Source organism: Ilyonectria robusta, assembly GCF_021365365.1.
Source record: "Ilyonectria robusta strain PMI_751 chromosome Unknown BGZ61scaffold_3, whole genome shotgun sequence".
NCBI classification, from domain to species: Eukaryota; Fungi; Ascomycota; class Sordariomycetes; order Hypocreales; family Nectriaceae; genus Ilyonectria; species Ilyonectria robusta.
The window spans coordinates 3157200-3178258 of record NW_025764437.1 but is presented as its reverse complement, the minus strand read 5'-3'; the positions used below and the strand labels follow the sequence as shown (position 1 = coordinate 3178258).

The 21059-nt window shown below is 53.6% G+C and overlaps 5 protein-coding genes across 5 annotated transcripts; 2 read left to right on the top strand and 3 right to left on the bottom strand.

The window, feature by feature from the left end:
• Window positions 1-784: 784 nt before the first annotated feature.
• BGZ61DRAFT_342553 (uncharacterized protein) lies at window positions 785-5886 on the bottom strand (the record flags this gene model as incomplete). Its single annotated transcript, XM_046239516.1, has 2 exons — window positions 785-5645; window positions 5705-5886. 2 exons carry the CDS (start codon window positions 5884-5886, stop codon window positions 785-787), a joined length of 5043 nt encoding a protein of 1680 aa, XP_046110139.1.
• Window positions 5887-6400: 514 nt separating this feature from the next.
• On the top strand, window positions 6401-7839 carry BGZ61DRAFT_490972 (pre-mRNA processing factor 3-domain-containing protein; the record flags this gene model as incomplete). Its single annotated transcript, XM_046250385.1, has 2 exons — window positions 6401-7166; window positions 7235-7839. 2 exons carry the CDS (start codon window positions 6401-6403, stop codon window positions 7837-7839), a joined length of 1371 nt encoding a protein of 456 aa, XP_046110138.1.
• A 2118-nt stretch (window positions 7840-9957) lies between these two features.
• Window positions 9958-11569, bottom strand: BGZ61DRAFT_139066 (uncharacterized protein). Its single transcript, XM_046237265.1, has 2 exons — window positions 10282-11569; window positions 9958-10219 (listed from the first exon to the last, which is right to left on the bottom strand). Exons 1-2 carry the CDS (start codon window positions 11337-11339, stop codon window positions 10090-10092), a joined length of 1188 nt encoding a protein of 395 aa, XP_046110137.1. The 5' UTR covers window positions 11340-11569; the 3' UTR covers window positions 9958-10089.
• Window positions 11570-14737: 3168 nt separating this feature from the next.
• BGZ61DRAFT_444121 (NADP-dependent oxidoreductase domain-containing protein) lies at window positions 14738-16757 on the bottom strand. The gene is made up of 4 exons (XM_046244947.1): window positions 16354-16757; window positions 16129-16279; window positions 15809-16055; window positions 14738-15470 (listed from the first exon to the last, which is right to left on the bottom strand). The coding sequence occupies exons 1-4, from the start codon at window positions 16365-16367 to the stop codon at window positions 14875-14877; spliced, it is 1008 nt and encodes a 335-aa protein (XP_046110136.1). The 5' UTR covers window positions 16368-16757; the 3' UTR covers window positions 14738-14874.
• A 1177-nt stretch (window positions 16758-17934) lies between these two features.
• Window positions 17935-21040, top strand: BGZ61DRAFT_528541 (DDHD domain-containing protein; the record flags this gene model as incomplete). The annotated part of the gene is made up of 2 exons (XM_046253269.1): window positions 17935-19139; window positions 19192-21040. The coding sequence occupies 2 exons, from the start codon at window positions 17935-17937 to the stop codon at window positions 21038-21040; spliced, it is 3054 nt and encodes a 1017-aa protein (XP_046110135.1).
• Window positions 21041-21059: the final 19 nt, after the last annotated feature.

The following is a 21059-nucleotide window of genomic DNA, read 5'->3' as shown; positions in this document are numbered from 1 at the left end:
ATCATGGTTCGGGGGATAATCATGGCGTTACGATGAGAAACTTGCTTTACTCTACAGTTGGGATGTACATTACTCAGAGGCAGCCGTTTTGGCACTGCCCAATGCAACAGACCACCGGTCTATGATCACTTCAACTGCTCATCCCGATGCACCATGTAATTGATACCACCATGCGTTTTGACCCCGTCGCGGCACCATCACAATCGCAAATAAACGCGATAACGCGACCACACCGTAAGCATGCAAATGAGTCCACTGCGCCCAAAGACGCGACATGATCAAGTGACCCGGTCGAAAGACACCACGCTGTATTGGTACATACATCTCCATAGCTATTCACGGAGCCCAGATATCGTCGACACGACGTGACGCCTTCTGGACTGATCGGTGTATCCGATCCAATATTAAATACTATTTATCAGTACTTGTCAGGTGCCCCTTCCCCGTGGCCTGTCACTGCTGGAATTTTATTTGTCAAGAGGGCGAGTGTTTTGTGATGCGAAACCTACTCAATCTGCTGGGCTGATACTCTGACTTGACTCATCCGTTATGGTACACCTCCCTGCTTACTGTTGCCTACATTCGCCAACGAATCAGCCACGATAGCCAGGCATGGTTAGCCAGGCACAGCAACAAGCTACACCCTATTCCGGATGCAACATCTTGGTGACTATGGTCCAGATGACCGCCTGCTTGCACACTAAAACATCGTGGTGACTTGGCTGGAACTTCTTGGTGCCGTGTCAGACGAAATCAATTGCATACATATTACCTATAACCCTATCTACGCCAAAGAATCAACATGATATGTCGGAAGCTGTGCCAAAACATCAAACCCGCCTGTGCCTACTTTTCCTAACCTGCCCATCACCAACCGACTACTGGGCGTCGTCAAATCATCCCAGTCACCGTCCAACATGGCGTCCTTGAGGAATGACAAGGTGGTCTCGAAACTCATCTTGGTGAACGGACTGACATTGCCCTTGAGGCCCATTCGGTTGAACGGGGTGAATCCACCGTTCCTCGTCATGTGGTCTGCAATCAGATTCAGGTGGCGATTGTCCACCTTGATGCCGTGAGATCCGAAGACACCCGCCAGCTCCTGCACGATATTGTTGCGAGCCGCCTCAACGCCATACACCTCCAGCACAGCCGCAATATCGTTGGTCTGAATTCGGTTCGGGTTGATAAAGTCGCTGTACCTTTGCATCGCCTGGAGGTTTACGCCGCTCGTGTGAATGACCCTCACGTCCTTCTCCACAGTAAATGTGCAGGCTCCCACACCAGAGATTTCCTGAATCACAGTCTTCTTCACTGCCTCTTGCACCAGGTTGAGCATTAGGACCTTGGGGATTGCTGAGTCGAACTCAAATGTGAAGTTACACCGGCTTCCTGTCTTGTCGTCGCACTGGAAGTCTGTCACTTCGGCATACTCGTCTATGACACGCTCTGCACGAGCCTTGGCTGACCAAGAGCCATCGTCGTCTTCATCGTTGTCGTCGGCTTCCTCTGGGCGGGTCGTCGGGGGAGGGCTTCCTCCGAAGCCCTCGTCATCCATCTCATCCGCCGCATCTCTTGCGCCCTCCCTCTGGACGGCATCGTCTTCGTCGTCATTGGGTCCGTAGGATACAGCCTCACTGCGGTTTGCCCGCTGTTTGGCATTTGTAGCATCGTCGTCGCCCTCATCATCGTCGTCGTCGTCATCCTGGTTGGCCTCCCGTTCCGCGTTAGGAGCAGCCGTTTCAACCACTCCAGCCTTTACTCCGATCTCAGGTGTCGCCATGGTAGTCTGGGATTGTCGTTTCTTGACCTCCTTCTTGACCAGCGTTAAGAGACGGCGAATCATCTTCTTCTCAACTGCGCCCATCACGTCTGCGATGCTGATGGCATACGTCTTGGTATACTCGTCCGACGGGAAGAACTTCAGCCGGACTTGATACATCTTCGCCATTCCGAACATCTTTCCACGTCCGACCTTCTCCTCCACCGTCACATCATCCAACACAAACCCAAGCGGTAGTACCGAGATGGACTTGGCAAATATCTCGGCATCCTCAGTCGACATTTCGTCAATCGGATACATAGACATAGATGGTGTCGATATCTTATCACTGGCCGTCATCAAGATTTCTCGTAGTCGTGGAATACCTAGCGTGACGTTCTTGGCCGAGTGTCCAGCCAAATGGAAGGTGTTCAGCGTCATCTGAGTCGACGGCTCACCCACAGACTGTCCTGCCACGATGCCCACAGCCTCTCCCGGCTCCACGAGAGATCGGAGATATTTCATTGCGAACAACATTTCTGCATTCTTTCGGTTGAGGCTCACCCGAGAGAGTGCCTGCTCTTTCTTGTCTTTCTTGTCTCGGACTAGACCGTCCTTGTTGTCCTTGAGATAGTTGGTCATGGCTTCGTAGAACTTCTCAGACGTCGCAAAAGCGGTAGTGGCCGGGTTGAAGAGACTGGAGAGGGGATCATGTGCCTTAGGATCCTTTGCCTTGGCATGCTTGATGGCCCTCTTCATGTATTTGGCAATCGAGTCACGGTTGGCACCCAACCGCTCACCGACGCTGGGGTCATATCGAAGCTGGGCAGCCTCCGAGGTGACGTTTTCGAGAATGAAGCTGAAGTCGGTCAGGTACTTTTGCTTTGTGACATCAAGACCATCCTCGCCGTAGAGAAATTGAATCATAGACCCATCTGCATCACGAACTGTGGTATCGTACGCGACAGTGAGGCCCTCCATTCCCTTGATTACACATCTTTGAAGGTAGCCTGATCGGGAAGTCTTGACGGCAGTGTCAATCAAACCTTCTCGTCCAGCCATGTGATGGAAGTAGTATTCCTGAGGTCGAATGCCTGTCAAGAAGCGGTTGACGATGTAGCCGCCGGCCCTTGCGTGAGTCTCAAATGGTCGGAAACATGGCAGCGACTTGCCGCTGACCATGGTGGGTACACGACGTCCTTCCAGAACCTGCTGTCCAAGGTTGCAGGAAATCAAAGACGCGTTGACTCTGGATCCCTTGGCGCCAGAAGTCGTCATGGCCTGCATCTGATTCTTGGGGAATGGCTTCTCGAGTCCAATTGGCATGGTTGCCTTCTGAACGAGATCTGTGATGGCCGCAGTTCCTTGATTCATCAACATGTCCAGGCCTTCCTGCTTGTTGTCGTCACGTTGGACCTCTTCCAGGCGCTCAAGAAGTAACGGGTCATTGGGCCCTGGGTTCTTCTCGAGAGACACATAACCAGAGGCCACATCAAGGCCAACTTGGTCAGCAGCCTTCAGCGCCTCCTTGCGCGCCTGCTCCCCTTCAGGAGTCAATCTCAGATCGTCAATGCCGCAAGAAAATGCTCGAACGTTGAGATATCTCGTTAGCAATCGTCCCAGACTGCTCAGGAGCTTGCCAGCGACGGCTGGACCGTAGATCTCATGGACGGCATGGATGATGCCACCGGAGCTGGGGCCAATCTGCGACTTGTCCAGAATTCCCGTGATAAACTCGCCATCCTGAAACAGCACCATTCCTTCTTCGGAGTTTTTAGCCCACTGCTCGGCTTTGATTTGAGTCTCTGCTCGCATACAAAGGCCGCCGCAGTTAGTAGGTTGCATATTCTTGAGGATAGTGGTGATAATTTGCTTTCCAGTCCATCTGCGAACAGGTCGGATGACAGCCGGAGGGACAAGCTCGATTCTCTCTCCAACGATGTGACCGCTTTCAGGGCGCAGAGCATTATATACTAATTGTTGGTAGTCACCCTGGTTGAAGGAGGTATCTCGGCTGCAGAGAGCGACGGACACGGAAATGTGATCCTGAATGAGACCTCGGAGTGGCTTGCCTGCCGTGCCAGAAAGATATTGGTGATCAGTATCGGCAATCTGTAAGGCTTCCGCACGAGCAACCTCGTTTTGAGGGAAATGCATGTTCATCTCATCACCATCAAAATCGGCGTTGTATGTGTTGCAGTTTGCGTAGTGCATGCGAATCGTCTTCTCACCGGGGAGAACTCGGACTCGATGACCCATGATTGACGGCTTGTGCAAAGTGGGCTGGCGGTTCATCAAGACAACATCTCCATTGGTAAGATGACGATAGACCTTCTTGTTTCTGGTTCGTGCCGCACTGCTGCTTGTAGGGGCAAGAAGCTGGTTTGCTAAAGAAATACGGTCGTCGACCGACTTGTTTCGAAGGTTCACGATCTGGCCGTTTTCATTCTCGATCGCGAAAGCACCGGGCCACTTGTCGACGCCATTGATGACGGCTTGTTGCATGTCCCTGAAGTTGTGGCTCGTCACCGGTTCGGGGTATGTCAACTTTTTTGCGAACACGGGCGGGACACCGATTTCGTTGGTCTCGATGTTCGGATCTGGAGAGATGACACTTCGGGCGGCATAGTTGACTCGCTTTCCCATCATGTTTTTTCGGAAAAGTCCTTCTTTCTTCTCCAGCTTTTGCTTAATACCGTCCTCGTTGCGTTTGCCAGCCGCGCCTTGGATAGGGTTCTTATCCTTGTCGATGAGCGAGTTGACGGCCTCCTGCAATTCGGTCCATGCTTGATGTAGTTGATTCACATCCGCTCGTTCCTCCTTGAGGGCTGAGTGTAGCTGAGCGATTCTCCCACAGCCTCTCAGAATGTTCTTGTAAAGAGAATTCTGCTGCGCCTCGGAAATCTCAGACTCTCCAGTTCTGGCTTCAGGGCGATATCGGTTGGGTGGAACCAAAATTGTCGTCATGAAGAACATCTCGGGCGTGACCTTTGGCGAGCTTCGTGTGGGTGGTTTGGCGCTGTAGAGAAGTGAGACCAGTTCTTGCTCCTTGACGAAAAGTTCGTTTAGGCGTGCCTGCACTTCCATGGCGCTGATGTATCTTTGTGGAACAGCAGGGGAAGCGGCATCGGCATCTGGCATATCGACATCCTGTTCGGCATCTCCAGCGTCGGTTTCGGCCGGTGATTTGTCGCGAGTTGGTGATCCTACATCCGCAACACCTTCGTCGGATGAGTATCCATCAGGCTTCTGCTTTGATGTGACTTGGTGGACTCTAGCCATGGCATCACGCTGCTTGAAATTCTTCTGAGCCATCTTGGCTTTCTCCTTGTCCGACAAGGACCTCTCGAAAACCTTGACAAATCGATCTTTGCGATAAGAAGGTGAGATACCACCACAGCTGGCGCAAAGCCTTCTCTTGGTAATCTCGGCCAGAAACTCCTTGATGACCTCGCGCCGCATCTCGCTGGCGCCTTCATGCTTTCCTCTCTTGGTGTCGCCTCGCTTGACCTTGATGCCGCGAAGGCACTTCTCGACATACTTATCCCTCGCACGAGTCACATTGTCGATTGAAGAATTGCCCTCTTCTTCAGCCTCGTCCTCTAACCCAGAAAACTCACCAGCCTCGATGGCTAGATCATTTTCGCCGATGGAACCCACAACATGGGCCTGCTGGATCAGACCATGCTGCAGTAGCCTCAGCTTGCAAATGTATTTGTGCAAGTCTTTCTGAGGCATTCGAAAACCCTTGCAGTAAACACAGCTGGCCTTGAGGAGACGGTATGCTTGGTCCATGAATATGGGGTGATAGACCGGGACGGGGAGTTGGATGTGGCCGGTATGGCCGGGGCAAGTAGCCTGGTTCAGGTTGCAAGTGGAACATCTGGACAGGGAAGCTGTGAGCGCAAGTACACAATCGCACCGAGAAGCAAGAAGACTTACGGTGCATCGCCCCAAGAACCAAGGGCTGGGTCGTAGAGACCGCCAGGGACTGGGTTCAAGAGATTGTCGAAGGTACTGTCATTCTCAATCCTCTTGACGGAGATGGCTCGGATCTCCTTGGGCGAGAGGAACTCGAATTCCACAGTCTCCACATTGGAGGGGACCGGCTGTGCGATATTCATGGTGCATAAATCGTTGCTCAGTTGAGAGCAGAGAATTGGTGGCCAGGCGAAGTCCTGGGTCAACTGGTCGAGTCCATTCGCGATCGCAAATTGAAGGTGAAAGTGGTGGGGGCAGCTTGGAGGTGAACAAATTTTTGGCGGTGCGGAGTGGCAGAATTTTAGGCCGACGCTGGAGGCACTGGCGCCAGCTGTACCCACCTCACTTGACTTGATTCATCACTTGATTCAACACGCGCGCAAACAGCACCTCGTCTGCTCTCGAGATTCAATCCTGCCAGCAACCATTATCGCAGCCGTCGCCTTCGATCCGCGCGTATAGCTTACAACCTTCTCTCAAAGCTGTATCTGGCTACAGCCACACTGCCGACACGCAACAGGACCATAAGAAGCCAGAAACCATTGCCCCCGTTGCGCATCAGTCCAAACCATGGATCGTAAGAGCCAGTCCCCGGGCCTTGGGCCTCGGCACGACTCTTCCTCTCGAGTGCAGAAGCCTGAGTCTGCGGCCGACCGGATGGCCGCTCTCAAGGCCCGTGTTGCCGCTGCCATCGGGGGGAGCAAAGCAAAGGGTGGGTTGAATGTGGGCCTGCATCCGGCCTTGGAAGACCTCGGATCATGGAAACCCCCGAGTAAAAGCAGAGATGCGGCATCACGCCCACGGCAGGATCAGTCCCGGACTCAGGACTCGCTCAGGTCCTCTGGCCCTCAATCCAACAACCGAGACACGCTCGAGAACCCTTACTTTGACCCGAGTGCGTCCGCGCAGGGAGGTAGCGGCAAGCCTCGACAGTCGCGACAGTTGGTTTTCAATCAGAAGGGCAAATATATCCAGCAGGCGAATGCTCTACGTCGTCAGGCCGCGCTCGAGGCGATGAAGAAGCGCATTGCGGCGCAAACACGAAAGGCGGGAATCGACGAGGACCTGGATGTAGAGAGAAACTTTGTCGTGGATTCCCCCCCAGATATCGAATGGTGGGATCAAGGGCTTGTGGATGGCACAAGCTACGATGCGGTGGACGACCCCTCGAAACTCAAAATCAACACAGCGGATAGCATCATCACCGAGTACATCCAACATCCTGTGGCCCTGGAACCACCACAAGATCGCCTTGCTCCGGCACCAAAGGCCATGTTCCTGACATCTAGAGAGCAAGCAAAGCTTCGGCGGCAGCGCAGGATGGCAGAATTGAAGGAGATGCAAGCAAAGATTCGCTTGGGACTGGTGCCAGCGCCACCACCCAAGGTAAAGAAGGGCAACCTGATGCGAGTCCTTGGTGATGGTACGTGATCCTTTATTATTTTAATTAACTATCCTTCAGGAGCGTGCTTGATGCTAACATACCTGCAGTTGCCGTCAAGGATCCTACCGCCGTCGAGGCCCGAGTCAATCGCGAAATCGCAGAGCGCCACCAAAAGCATGTCGAGGCAAACGACGGCCGGAAATTGACTAAGGAACAGAAGCACGAAAAGTTAGCCACCAACCAGCAGAAAGACGCAGACAAAGGAATCCATATCCTGGTTTTCAAGATTGATACTTTAGCCAACGGGCAACACCGATACAAAATCGGTGTCAATGCCGAGCAAATGGCGCTGACGGGTACATGTGTCATGCACCCCAAGTTCAACTTGGTGATCGTGGAAGGGGGGGAGTGGAGCATCAAGAAATACAAGAAGCTTATGCTTAATCGCATCGACTGGACGGAAAATTCGCCCTCGAGGGACCGTGATGGGAAGGAGGGGGATGTCCGCGATTGGCTTGCTGCCGAGAACGAGAAGGGCGAGCTCAAAGACATGTCACTGAACGAATGCAAGTTGGTCTTCGAAGGCGAGCAAAAGGCGCGGGCTTTCCGCAAATGGGGAAGTAAGATCTGCGAAACGGACGCGGAGGCTCGGGAAACGCTTTCTCGTACCAAGATGGATAATTTCTGGTCGCTGGCCAAAGGTTTTGTTTAGGACTGGGGATCATTAATAATGATTCGCGGCTGAAGATAAGCACCCACGCCAAAGATGGCCAGAATACGCGGTGCCTAAATTGTGGGCTCATATTGATACCAGTAAGAAGACACACAGAGAACGTCCTTGCACGTGTATGATACTGTTACCGAGCTGCTTGCTTACATGTGCTGAGGGCTTGAACACGGTCGATTCGTGAGCCGAATGAAGCATGTTTTGGCTATGCACTTTTTGGCCGTAGACTGCCTGGATTTGGAAGCTTGTGTGTCCCAACGCGATCCCTCACAAGTAGGTATCCGCCCAACTGAAAGGAACGGGCTCAAGTACCATGCCCGTAATTGCATACCCTTGTGTTTCCCCCCTGGGAAGATTGCTTATTCGCTCTCCATTCCTCTCAGGATGCGCTTGTAAGCGAAGTTGGGATTAGGCGGGCGCCGTAACCTTTTGCCGTCCAACGTGCGGAGCGTATCAAGCCTCGCCATAGGTCTCTTCGATGGAATCCTCCGGCGCAGAAAGTCTTTAGCAATGAACCTTGGAGTTGAGGTAGCCCGATGCAGTCCTTAAGAGTTTCTGCCCTATTTAATTAGTTGTGTTCTCGATACGGCGGGTGGAGCTGTTCCCCATGGACTCGACAGCCACGGCGACTTTAGCACACTACTAGCTAGACCTATTTTAGTTGTCCACCCGTAGACCCGTTTGGTACCTGTTGGTCTAGAGGGTATATGTGTCGACGAAGCTACGCATGTTTATTTTAATGTAAGTCATGCGCCCTTCTATTTGTAGTGGATGTGCACGATTCCATCCGGCGCATTCCCGTTGCCCTGACGAAGACTTGGGCGGATTTGACATTCTCACATGACCTCTTGCAGCAGTTGAAGATGCTAGGCTAGAAGAAGTTTAAATTTTGAGCAAGAAAACGACAAAATGCTTCATCGCTAGGCATTCGACAAAGAAGTGTGAAGATGGTGGAGTTCCCGGATCATAGATTTCGAAGCCATTTTCTCTGTCCAGAGACTTCTATAGCGACCTCTGAATGAAACCCCCAGGTTCATTATTTGCCATGAATCTTGACTACCCCCCATAAAATCCTACAGAATTGTGCATAATCTGAAATCAAGGAGCTATCCAGAATGATTGACCCTGCTCTATCCAGGGGTCTGATAACCCGGGTCCTCCCTTTGAACCTTGTATGCCGTTATCCCAAAACGCCAAAAATGCCACAAAATTTGAAATGTTCGGTCTGGTAGTTGCTGTTCCTCGGCCGTGAAACGCGTTTGGTGTTGGTAGTAGAGGAACAAAGACAGGGGCCACCAAAATGAAGAATAAGTTCGCGCATACATATCCCCAACTCCATTGAAAAATCGCCAATGCGATCGAGTTCTTCCTCCTGAGGATGTCTTTGAGTCGAATAGAAAATCGAACAAAACGAACGGAACGGACCGGGTTAGTGATTTGTCTCCAAACACCGAGGGCCATGGTCAGAAACCGACCGTCATGGTGGATCCAGAAACAAAAGAAAAAATATGAAAAGAAGATATAAAACAGTGCTCAATCAAGGCATGCGTGAAATAGTGGGAACCATTTGGAGAGAAACCCCCCGAACTCGGGCGGACAGGGGCAGGCGTAGTGGTTGACAATTCTGACGTGCCAACTTTAGCGGAGAATGAAATCAGTCAGTCGATCCTCGACGTGATACAAAGACCGCGATAGTAGCCTAGTCACTGTATTCTCAGATGGATAGTCGTACGCCCTGGCTTATAGAAAATCGGTCGAGTTCGCAAACGGCGTCCAGAGTAACTTCACATGGTCTCTGGCTTGGGCGTAAGTGGCCGTTTGATTCTTCTGGTCGATCAAAAAGTCGAATGGTGGTATTCCAACCTGGATCGAGACCGACTATTAGAGTACGGAAAGTCGTTGACATCGATTCGTTATAGAAATTCGTCGCTTCCGCGTTGTTTAGGTTTCGTAGTCTCGAAAATCCTGCTCCTGGCCCCAGTTAGTTACCAATCCCGAATTGTGGCTGAGGAACCTAGTTTACTCTGAATGCACGTGAATCCAAGACCACAACTCGGTCCAATGATGATGATGGTAATCTTCGGCAGAGAAACGCTGAGATGCGAACTGAAAGCGCGTTTCCGATTTCGCAGTGCCATTTGCACACGAAGTTAAAAGGAGGCCATCGTGTTGGTGCCATGTAATCTAAACCCTACCAGAAGACGCGGTGCAAGGCATCAAGGCAAAAGCCCAAGGCTAGGGAAGATGGCGAGAGCTAGTGTTGGGTCGCTCTGGTCGATTTACCATGCCCATGGTCCCAAACCCTTCCCCTTGGAGATTGAGTGTACCAATGTCGAATCTCTTGGAGCAGCCATCTTCCATATGTCTGTATAATCAACCTGAATTAGTATGAACACATCTTCACTGCCAGGTAACACGTAGACTTGCCTCCTGAGGGTGTCTTTTCGAGCAAAAAGTCGCCCACAGAAGTCGCATTTGTGGTTGCGCTCCTTCATGTGGACACTTTGGTGATGCCTCTGCAGGTCGGTTTTGCGGACGAACTTCTTGGTGCAGCCATCGACGGGACAGGGAAAAGGGTATTCGCGTTTCTCGTCATGGGTCTCTAGGTGAGACTTGTAATTGTAGCTGCGACTAAAGAACTTCCCGCACCCTTTGACCTCGCACTGAAAGTTAGCTTCCTCCTTCGTCGTATGTTTCCGTGGCGGACGTCGGGCTCTTGTCGGCTTCAGCATTCGCCTGTCCTGCCCCAAATCAGGCCCTTGACTTTGGGGATCCAAGTATATCTGGGACGCGTCGCAGTCTTGCTTAGGCCACACCGGAACTGGGCTGTCACCTAGGTCCGGCTGGAGGTTCGGGGCAAATGGGGACCCTTCCGAGCTGTATGGCGCAGTTGTTGGAACAGCAGCTGGATAGTGCTGCCTTTCAAAGCCTTGGCAGTAAGTAGCGGAGCTCTCCATCCGCATCCTTTGACTAGATGGATCGTGAAGATAGCCGTAGGGATGCCTGGTGGGGATGGAGGGCACCCTGGCCGAGCCGCCAGTTGATGGCGGTGGCGGGTGCGGGAAGGAGTGGCTTGGAGGAGGCGGCAGGTATGGTTCGTGGGTACTAAAGGATGCTGGAATACAGGGCTCGTAAGTCGCAAATGAATCGTAGTCGGCCGGTAAGATGTTAGGAACTGTCGAGGAAGAAACAGGTGCGGGCGCAGCTGCCATCTCGTCTGGCGTAACCCAGGTCGCGTGGCTCATGGCGGCCGATGGGAGAAGGATACTTTCTGGATCCGAAAGGCGCTGGGGCATGGAACTGGTTGATATGGAGTTGTGGGATGCAAGTATGGTGAGTGGTCTGGTCAAATGAGATGGAGACGGGTAACTGGCGCCTGGACCCCCCGGGGGACAAGATGTCTGCGACAGGGAGGGCGGCGATTTGAAGGACCTCTGATGTGGTGGCACTGGGGATGTAGTTAACGAGGGAGGTGTGAGGTCCATGTCGAGGTTGCTGTGTGGCGTGCGGGCTGTTCCGGGAAGCCTTGACGAGGCCAAGATTTGCCAGATCCAGCTGGACGCGCGCAACCGGCCCAGGAAAGAGAGTCGCGGGGACTAAAGACCACGATGGCCGGTGCGCTACGATGGAGAATTGAATCGCATCTGGAAGGTCTTGGTTTCGGAACGGCAGCTAAGCAGTGAGACAATGCAGACAGACCAACACGGGACGTCGAGGGCCAAACAGAGCTAGCGGTTGGGTCCGGGGAGTGGGTAGAGAAGAAAGGCCAGGAAACAATTGACAAGCAGACTCGTTTAAAGCAGGTTTCGCAGCAGAGATGATCGGCACGAAACAAGAGGCGATGCCTCGAGGAGTGTATGGCCGACCGCCGTCGGGAATAGGTATAAGAAGGGAGGAGGGGAGGCAGAAGGGAGGGCAAGAGTGGGCAACATTTACAAAGACACTTCAAGGCGGAGCCTGCCGTTGACGAAACCGTTGTCGATGAATTAAACACATGTGAGGGTGAGGGTAGTGCGAAGGATCAGACTCCGCTGACATGGGGTCAGAAGAAACAGGCAGGATGATGGGGAGACAGCTTGCGTTCGCAGCGTCCCAGGCCAGTAGGGAGGTGTGATGAAGCGGGTGATGGGGCCGGGGCCGAGAGCGAAATGAGGACCAGGTCAGGGGTCTCGTTCGCCAACCACAAGGCCGGGGCATCTTGGACTTGACAGATCTTGATGGGTGAGTGTGTGTTCCGAAGAGATAACAGTTTCGGCAGGTCTATTTCCTTGTACTCCATACATTCGTCAAAATCAACTCGGGCTAAGGACACATCACAAAGCAGGATATCGAACGCGTCTCCTCACTGCAACGGAAAGAGTAGGAGCTGCGGGTTCTAGGGGGGGCATTCAAGGGGGGATGGCACAGGAAGTGGGTGCAAAGAGGATGAAGAGAGAGAAGTAGGGTGGGAGAAGCGTAGGAGAGGTGGGAGAGGCAGAGAGAGGCAACGGAGAGCGTGCCGAGAGTGGGAGAGAGGGGGAGAAAGAGAGAGAGAGCGATAGAGGGGAGATGGTGATAGAGCACCGGGGCCCATCAACCACAGATTGGGGCCACATGGGTCCAGAGGGACTAGGTCCCCATGAACAAACTGAGAGGTTTCTCCACATGAGGAACCAACTTGAACAGAACCGTCCGAGTGTGCTCCCCATGCAATGACACTTGGCCCCCATGGGCTCGATGATCCATGCCCCAACGCCTGGTCCGGGTGGGTGGTGTAGCCATAATCACTGCAAGGGACTTCCTGGAAGACGGACTGTCAAACGAGGGACGGCAGATGGCAGACGGCAAGGTAAGGTATTAAGGCACAGGCGGGTATGTACAGTCCCATGGGCCGTCAAAGCAGACACAAACCCAAACCCAAGACGGTCAAGTCGAGCACCACCAAAATAGCTGGATAATACCGGATTGGCTCGCCAACGGGTTGAGCCTGAGTTGAGTCCCAGGTTCAACTTGAGCCTGGACGACGCCTTGCAGACCAGGGACCACTCGGCCCTTGCGCTGACAGGCAAGGCAGGGCGCCTTGCCTACATAGCGCTCGACAAGCGAACGCCCACAGGCGCGCATCGATCAAGGGGATGGATCGCACGCGAGCTTGTCATCACCATGTACCAGGGAGGTAGGCCGGTTCTCCGTACTCCGTGAACAGTCGGGCTGGTTTGCCGCCTCAGAGTCGAGAAACGGATCATGTGGCGCGAGTCGGGGCAGGGCGATGCAAGTCCAATCCTAGACCGGACTAGATCAGATATGATGACCTTGACGTACATGTACGGACGGGGCGAACGAGAGGAGGGCAATGAACGAAACAGGACAGACCCTGGTCGGCCGCTCGGATTGTTGGCCAGTGAAGAACGATGAGGGCCGCTGCTCCGGCCTGGGAGAGGAAGGATCCCTCCAGGAGAGGTCCCTGCTAGCTGAGAACTTTAGGGTCTGTGATGTAACACGGGCACCGTGTGTCACAGTGGTATCCAGCACGGATCCCACCAGGCGATCCAGGGCGTCCCAGGGCGACCCACGGGCAACCCAAGAAGACCGCTAGGTATTATTCTCCAGTGGTTCTCCAGGTCTCTCTTTTTTTTTCTTTTTTCTTTTTTTTTCTCTTTCTTCTTTCTTGGCCGTTGAAGAACCCTAGCCGCCATTGTGTACTTGGAATTCTACGGCTGGCCACAGTGCACATTTCCGTGACGCGGCCTTCTTTCTTTGCGGTTGGGTCCTCCCTCCTTGTGCTCAGCTCCCTTACCTCTCCAGGCCGCATCAGGAAAGCACCCTCCTGCCTGCCTCGGGACTTGCCTACCTGGGAACCTGCGTGCAGTTGGTAGGGTCTCCATACAGGGAAGTACCTACCTCCTACCTCCTACCTCCTACCTACCTCGGTGCGCCGTAAAGTCAAGTCGGTCAGCTTGGGTCTGGAGCACGAGGGGTCCGGGCACCCAGTGTACGAAGGGACACCCTTGTTGTAAACCCCCTGTAGCGCGACCCTAGGCCCTACGACCCTGCTCTCGACGACCCTATGACCCTTTGACATGTTCGGGATATTTGCGGATCGAGACTGAAATGGGGACGATGGCGATGGGCTTTCCAATACCGGTACGTACTACCATAATTAGCCACGCTTTGGCCGTGCTTGGCCATGTCCGGGCTATTGTTGGCACACCCCTGCTCGGGCCGGGTGCCTTTGGTTCGTTCTGGGTGGGCCGTGTGGTTGTCAAGGTTGCGGGCTGTGGCTCTCTCGGGCCGCCTTGTGGAGATGGGACATGACGGGCATGGATGCCTGTTTATGTCTCCCATACTACGCTGCGATATCGCCCCCCGATGCCCACCGCCCGCGCCCGCGTGCGCCCGCGCCCCCCGGATCGTGGACGATGCAGAAACAACGGCGATGGCGCTGAATCTAGCGCCTGTGCGACTTGAAAATCTTCTACGAGAGGAGACAGGCGCCGAGTACGCGCCTCGGGGCGCGTCGAAACGACCACGCAAGTCATTTGTGGCCTGACACCACCGGATCAAGCCAGACCGGCAGAGGCAGGCGGGACACTATTGACGGCGCTGCGAGCCGGGGGGGGGGGCTGGATCATTGTGCAGGAGCATTGTCCCGATCGGTCCTCCCTGCCTCTGCCTGCCTCCGTCTCGACTGATTCCCCTCCACCCGATGGTCGATGAGCCTATGGCTAGGCGCCCGTTTTGCCGCCGGGGCGCCTGAATCACTCTGCCCACAGAGACGAGACCGCGGTCGGGTCGGTTCGTATGGCGCTCAGACCTGAGATGGTCTGTGTCCCTCCACAGGCTCCAGGTACCTACCTAGGTAGGTACGCATGTACTAAGTACCTACACGTACACGGGACCAACACGGTGTAGGCATGCATTACTTTGCCGTGGCTAAATTTGCTATTTGAAAGTAATCGTCAGATGTCCCAGAAACGTCCCGGAAACGTCCCGGAGACATCCCGGGGATGGCGATGTGATGTGGGATTGTGGGATTGCGGATTAATGGCCCTGCACAGCGCGCGGCTTGTACTCCTCCTCGAGAAACTTGACTTCGTCCTCGGCGAACCGAACCTGCAGCGCGCCAACCGCCTCTTCGATTCTCTCGGGCTTGTTCAGGCCTAGGATCGGGGAGCAGCCCTTGTGCAGCACCCACGCTGTGGCCAGCACGGCCATGCTGACACCCTTCTTCTTGGCCAGCTGCTCGACTCGGCCGACAACCTCGCTGCTGGCTCCTACGTTCCACACGGCGCTGTACTTGTCTCCGCGCGCGCGCTCGCTCTCGGCCGTGCCCCAGGGTCGGGTGAGCAATCCCCGAGCCATTGGCGACCATGGGATGATGCCGACCCCCGTCGCCTTGCAAAAGGGAATCATCTCCCGCTCTTCCTCTCGATAGACCAGGTTGTAGAAGTTCTGCATGGAGATGAACTTGGTCCACCCTTTCAGCTCTGCAATGTGCTGCAGCTGGGCAAACTCCCATGTCCACATGGAGCTGGCTCCGATGTATCGCACTTTGCCAGACATAACCACGTCGTGCAGAGCTTTCATAATCTCCTCGGGTGGCGTGTCTCGGTCTAGGCGATGGATCTGGAGAACGTCTAATAAACCACATCCCAGTCATCAGCATGGATCGATACAGCTCGGGCGCGCTCTCAGCGCATGGGCCTCCTTGGAGGAACACCACTTATCCATTTGGAATAAACCCTGGTCGCCTGCACAGCTTTCTGCTTTTGGAATGCCATGGGCCGCAGCCGGATCGGCAACATTTGCGGATACAGCACGCATAGCACCATCACCATCACCATCACCAGCAACGGCGACAGCGACAACAAAGGCGGCGAACCCAGAGAACCTGCTAGCATTCGACTACCCACCACTTGGCAGTTATCACTGGCGACGCCTACGCACAGAACACCGGGGACAACACTGCACTTACCAATGTAATCCATATCGAGGCGTCGAAGGCACCCATCGACAGCATCAAAGATGTGCTTCCTCGAGAGGCCCATCTGATTCACTATCGCTCCGTCATTGATAGGAGCGACCCGGATGCCTTCTCCTTCAGTGATAGGAAAGTAAACCTTGCTAAGAATTGTGACCTTATTCCGAGATATGTTGTATTTCTTGAGGGCCTTGCCAACAATGACCTCGGACGCTCCATTCGAGTAAAAGTCGGCCGTGTCCTGGTTCATGTGTGAGCCAACTCCTTCTGGCAGGCTCCTCGTCGTTTTCACAGAAGTGTACGGACATACATACCCATGTGTTTATGCCGAGATCATAAGCCTTCTTGAGCAGCTGGAGACCTTCCTCCTCGTCCAGGGTCCAGGGGGACCCCTCCCACTTGGAGTTGCCAAAGACCATGCACCCCATGATGATCTTGGAGATCTTGAGGCCACTCTCTCCAAGTCTATCGTGACAAGTCAGTTGACATGCTATTGTCAGAATTGGCATCGCGTCGCAACTCGAAACATGAACTTCTACCTCGTGTATTCCATCTTGATCTGTCGTGCCGTTGTCACAAATCTTGCTCCAATTTATTGTGCCTTGTGTGTTTGGAGGTCGGTTCTGGTTACGGGAACAAGGAGATATGTATCGATAATTGTTTCTGGGAAACAACAACTCGTTGATTGTTGACTCACCTGGCTCCCCCTCCGACTCGCTTTATCCCCACCTCGGAAAGTGATTCCCCGCACTTTCGACGCCGTCGAGATCTATCATAGGTTGTTTCTACGGAAACTCGGAAATGCGGAAAGGACATACCGCGTTGGTCAAGATGCGTGAAAACCAACCTGCGGCACCCGAAACGATGCCCTTGCTGATCTCCCTCGTCTCTTCGCCACTCTGCTGTGGAGTTGATGCTCCGGAAAGGGTGGGGCCGACGGAAGAGTGATCAAAATGTCTTCCCCGAGGCAAAGAGAATAAAAATCCCCGAGGCTTCGCATGCCTGTTCCGGCTCAGCATCCGTGCTGCCGTGGTTGCATGCGGGTAATGTGCTTCCATACCATAACAGATATTTGATATTGAAACTTCGGGATTTGTCGCTGAACCTTTTAGCCTTCATGCAGCAGAATATTACACCACGACCGGGCTTTCCAAGCGCCGTGTCTCATTTTAGATCATCAACATCGGCTTTGGCAAACTCCATTTCACTCACATGGCAAAGGAGACAAAGACGGTGGATGCTCTCTGAGAACCCGGTCTGTTGACCCGAAAACCCGATTGCCGACCCGAAAATCCATGACTGACTCAAACCCCAAGCACCCCCCTAGAAACCTAATGGCCGTACTGAATCTGTATTATATCTTGGAGCCTGGTCACTGGTTTTGGATTTTTCCAGCCAATCCTCCCTTATTGTCGGCGGGAGTTTTAGGGCTTGATGAATTTTCTCCATGTCCAAGCGACCACCGCCAGTTTCGACTCTTGACTACCGTGCCGACCAACTTGTTGATGACCAACGCAGACAAAGGGCGACGAACTGGACGGACCACTACCCTCCTTGACAGAATTCTCCTTAAAGGAAATCGTATCGTCGCTATTGCTCAAATGGTCAGTGCTTGAGGCAGGAGAGAGACAGACAATCGTGGATCACGTTCAGGTCCAGGGTAAGGTCCAATTTGTTGGAATAAGTCATGGGTGCCTGTTCTGTTGCATGTGAACTTCCAGGTTGTTAGTTTCAGGCGAAAAGGCACCCTCATGTATCCGGGGTTTGATCTAAGTACTCCCTCGCCCTCCAGAGTGACCATAGTCATCATAGATACCTACCATGGCAGGCGGGGTACCTTCTGATACTCGCATTTAGAGACCCACTTTTTAAAGGCAGCATGAGATTGAGCAGCTCCCACGTCATCAACTTGATGGACTAAGGTCGGTGAACCAAACACTACGTCGTCTGCCTGTCCCCAGTCGACCATTTTTTCCCTGCCCAACAACTTGCATGACAAGCAACAAGACCTCGCATCGCCTTAGCTTTATGGCCCATCCGATAGCCACGCCGCCTGCACCCAGCTGCGCGAGGCCCAGTGCCACTGGATTGTTGCTGCTAGTGACGACATTCTAGACACCATGGCAAACAACAACAATCACGATCACACCTACGGGACCAAGTGCCGCCTGGCCCCCGTCACTCGCGTCGACCGAGAAGATGGAATGCCACCCGTGGAAGCCCAATTCTTCTACTCATCCGTTATCCCCATCGATGACCCGCTGTCAACCAGCTCCGCTACTGGTCCGCCCGAGTCGAGGTCCGCCAAGGGTCAGCTGCGTCCGTTGGCCCGAGGCGATAATAATGCACTGGAGAAGGGTTGGCTGGGTCTCATGTCTGAGGATGATCAACGAGCTCATGAAGATGTGAGGCGTGGTCAGCCCTTGGATGCCCGCTCATTGCATACCAACAGTGACAAGCTGGCATCGCTTATACATGATATCGCGTCTACTCACTGGGATAGGCATCGAAGCAAATACCAACCCCAAGACCTATCGATGTCTTCACACCGAGCTCTACCGACAACCCCTATACCCGCTTGCTGTTCCGAGCTGGTAGTTGATGTCTCAGAGGAGCTCGAAAATACATTCTGTGCCCTGGTTAGGAAGCAGATGCCTGGTCTTAGTCTCGATGAAGTGATGCACCAGGTTGTTCTAGCGCTCGACCGTCTTAAAGAGGAGGCAGCTAGTATCCATGAAGGGCGTCCTTCGACTGTCGATACCACAACCAGCCGCTCCCGAGCCGGATCTAATGCCAACCCAATCGCGCACCCGATATCTCGAATTTTCAAGACGACCGAATCTCGAGGCGGGAAAAGCCGAAACCAAGGCATATCGCCTCTCAACAGTGGAATAGATATCAAGAGCCATGCACTATCGGCATCCCATCACAAAACCCGATCGCCTCGAACACAGACCCCCACTGGCAGTCCGGCACTCACTCGACCCCCGGTTCTTGACGATGGCATCTCAGGAACACCATTTGCCCGAGTTGGCACTCCTGACTCATACCCCGATACTCTTCTGCCCCGAGTAGATAGTGCCCTGCCAAGTGGGACCCTCCATGAGGATCCGCATGATGTAGTAGTCAGACGGGATAGTGAAGCGGGAACAACGGAGATGACGGGTATTGCAACAGGTGGCAAGCATCGACCAGATACTGTTGACATTGCCGTGGGGGTATCGAGACTGCATATGGTGTCGTTGCCCACGCTTCAGATGAAGCCTATTTACTGGTCACCAGTGAATGATGTTGCAGTGGTTATGAGAGCTACTTGGTTCTACAAGTGAGTTCTTGATGCTGGTGAAAGCCCGGGCGAACGCGCTGACATTGCTAAGGGACACGATGCTTCCAATTCCCGCTGCTGTTGCAAATCAACTTGAGGCTGGTTTCCAGGAGCTCAGGCCGTGGACGGAGACCTGGAGCGATGAAATACGTTGTGCTATCGACGTGGGGCCCCTTGGCGAGGAAAAGGTCTCGCACCGACTATGGCCTAAGGAATCTGAGTTGGCTTCCGAAGACGACGACGGATTGACTGAGAACACCATATCATCCAACTCATTCTGTGCAGCCCGCTGCTTTCGGGGAGAAGCGGCCGCTGAGGGAATCATTGAGCCCACCTCTGTGGACAAAGCCGAGTCACCGAACCGCCCATTTTTGAACTACCATGTTATTTATAAGAATTCAACACAGGCCTTTCTCTTGAAACCCAGCCTCAAACCCTCTGCATATTATGGCAGACGACCCGTCTGGAAGATTATGAAAGGTCTGACAGTCGGAGTCCCGGTTGTGCGGGGATTCGACCGCAATGCATGGGAACGTGTCCACCACAAGAAGCAGGCGCCTAACAAGCCAGGGGCTTCCGCAGCGGATGAGTCGCATGAAAGCACCGGGCCAGATGTGTGCTCTGCTTGCAGGGCAGAAAAGGAACGAGGACAGGTCACTGATCTGGTTCTTGTTGCCCACGGAATTGGCCAGAAATTCGCAGAACGGGTAGAGAGTTTCCATTTCACTCATGCTATAAGCGGCTTCCGACGAGCAGTGAATATGGAACTCCAGAGCCCAATTGTCCAGGATGTGCTCCGCGATGGCCAAAACGGCCTCATGATTCTGCCCTTGAACTGGAGAATGGGTCTGTCCTTCGAGGACGGAGGACCAATGAAGGAGGAAGACAAGGCCGCATACACACCCGAAGGTTTTGGACTGAAAGATATTGAGCCTGATACTATTCCCGCTGTCCGCAGTATGATATCGGATGTCATGTTTGATATTCCGTTCTACATGTCTCATCACAAGGGAAAGATGATCAAGGCACTGGTGTTGGAAGCGAATAGGGTCTATCGCCTTTGGTGTCGGAACAACCCAGGCTTTGCCGAAAATGGGCGTGTTCACCTCATCGGCCATTCTCTGGGCAGCGCGATGGCGCTCGAGGTTCTATCGCACCAGCCGACGATGGTGCCAAAAATCGACCTGTCACTGAAAGAGCCCGAGACGCGTTTTTTCGAGTTTGACACTACAAACTTATTTCTCGCAGGGAGCCCGGCAGGATTCTTCCTACTCCTAGAGAGAGGCACCTTGATGCCTCGGTATGGACGGATGAAACCAGGGGCCGACTCAAGCGATACGGTTGCCAACAGTGTGGTTGGAGAGGCTGGTACCTTTGGATGTCTGGCTGTCGAAAACATCTACAACGTCCTTGCAAAAGAAGATCCTATTGCTTATCTCCTCAACGGAGCTGTAGATCCCGCCTACGCCTCGAGTCTCAAGTCAGCCTACGTTCCTAGCCTTGCCAGCTCGCTCTGGAAGTCAGTCGGCGACGCCATGCGCAATGTCGTGCCAGGCATGACCCCGGCACCGAATACGCTCGCCCCGGAGCCGGAACGACCCACGACGATCCGCCTCCCCTCGCAGCTCGAGCTTGAAGTCCACGACTTCACTCGTGAGGAGATTGCCGAAAAGAAGGCGTTCCTTCTCAACGATAATGGCCAAATCGACTGGTATCTACGCTCCGGCGGCGGTCCCTTGGAGATCCAGTACCTGAACATGTTGAGCGCGCACACGAGCTACTGGACCAACAACGACTTTATCCGTATGTTATGTATCGAAATTGGGAGACGACCGGGCCGGGCGCACACACTCCCGGCCATGAGAGCTGTCAAGGTCACCAAGAGATTGTTGATCAACTAGATTGTCATTTTGTAGCACC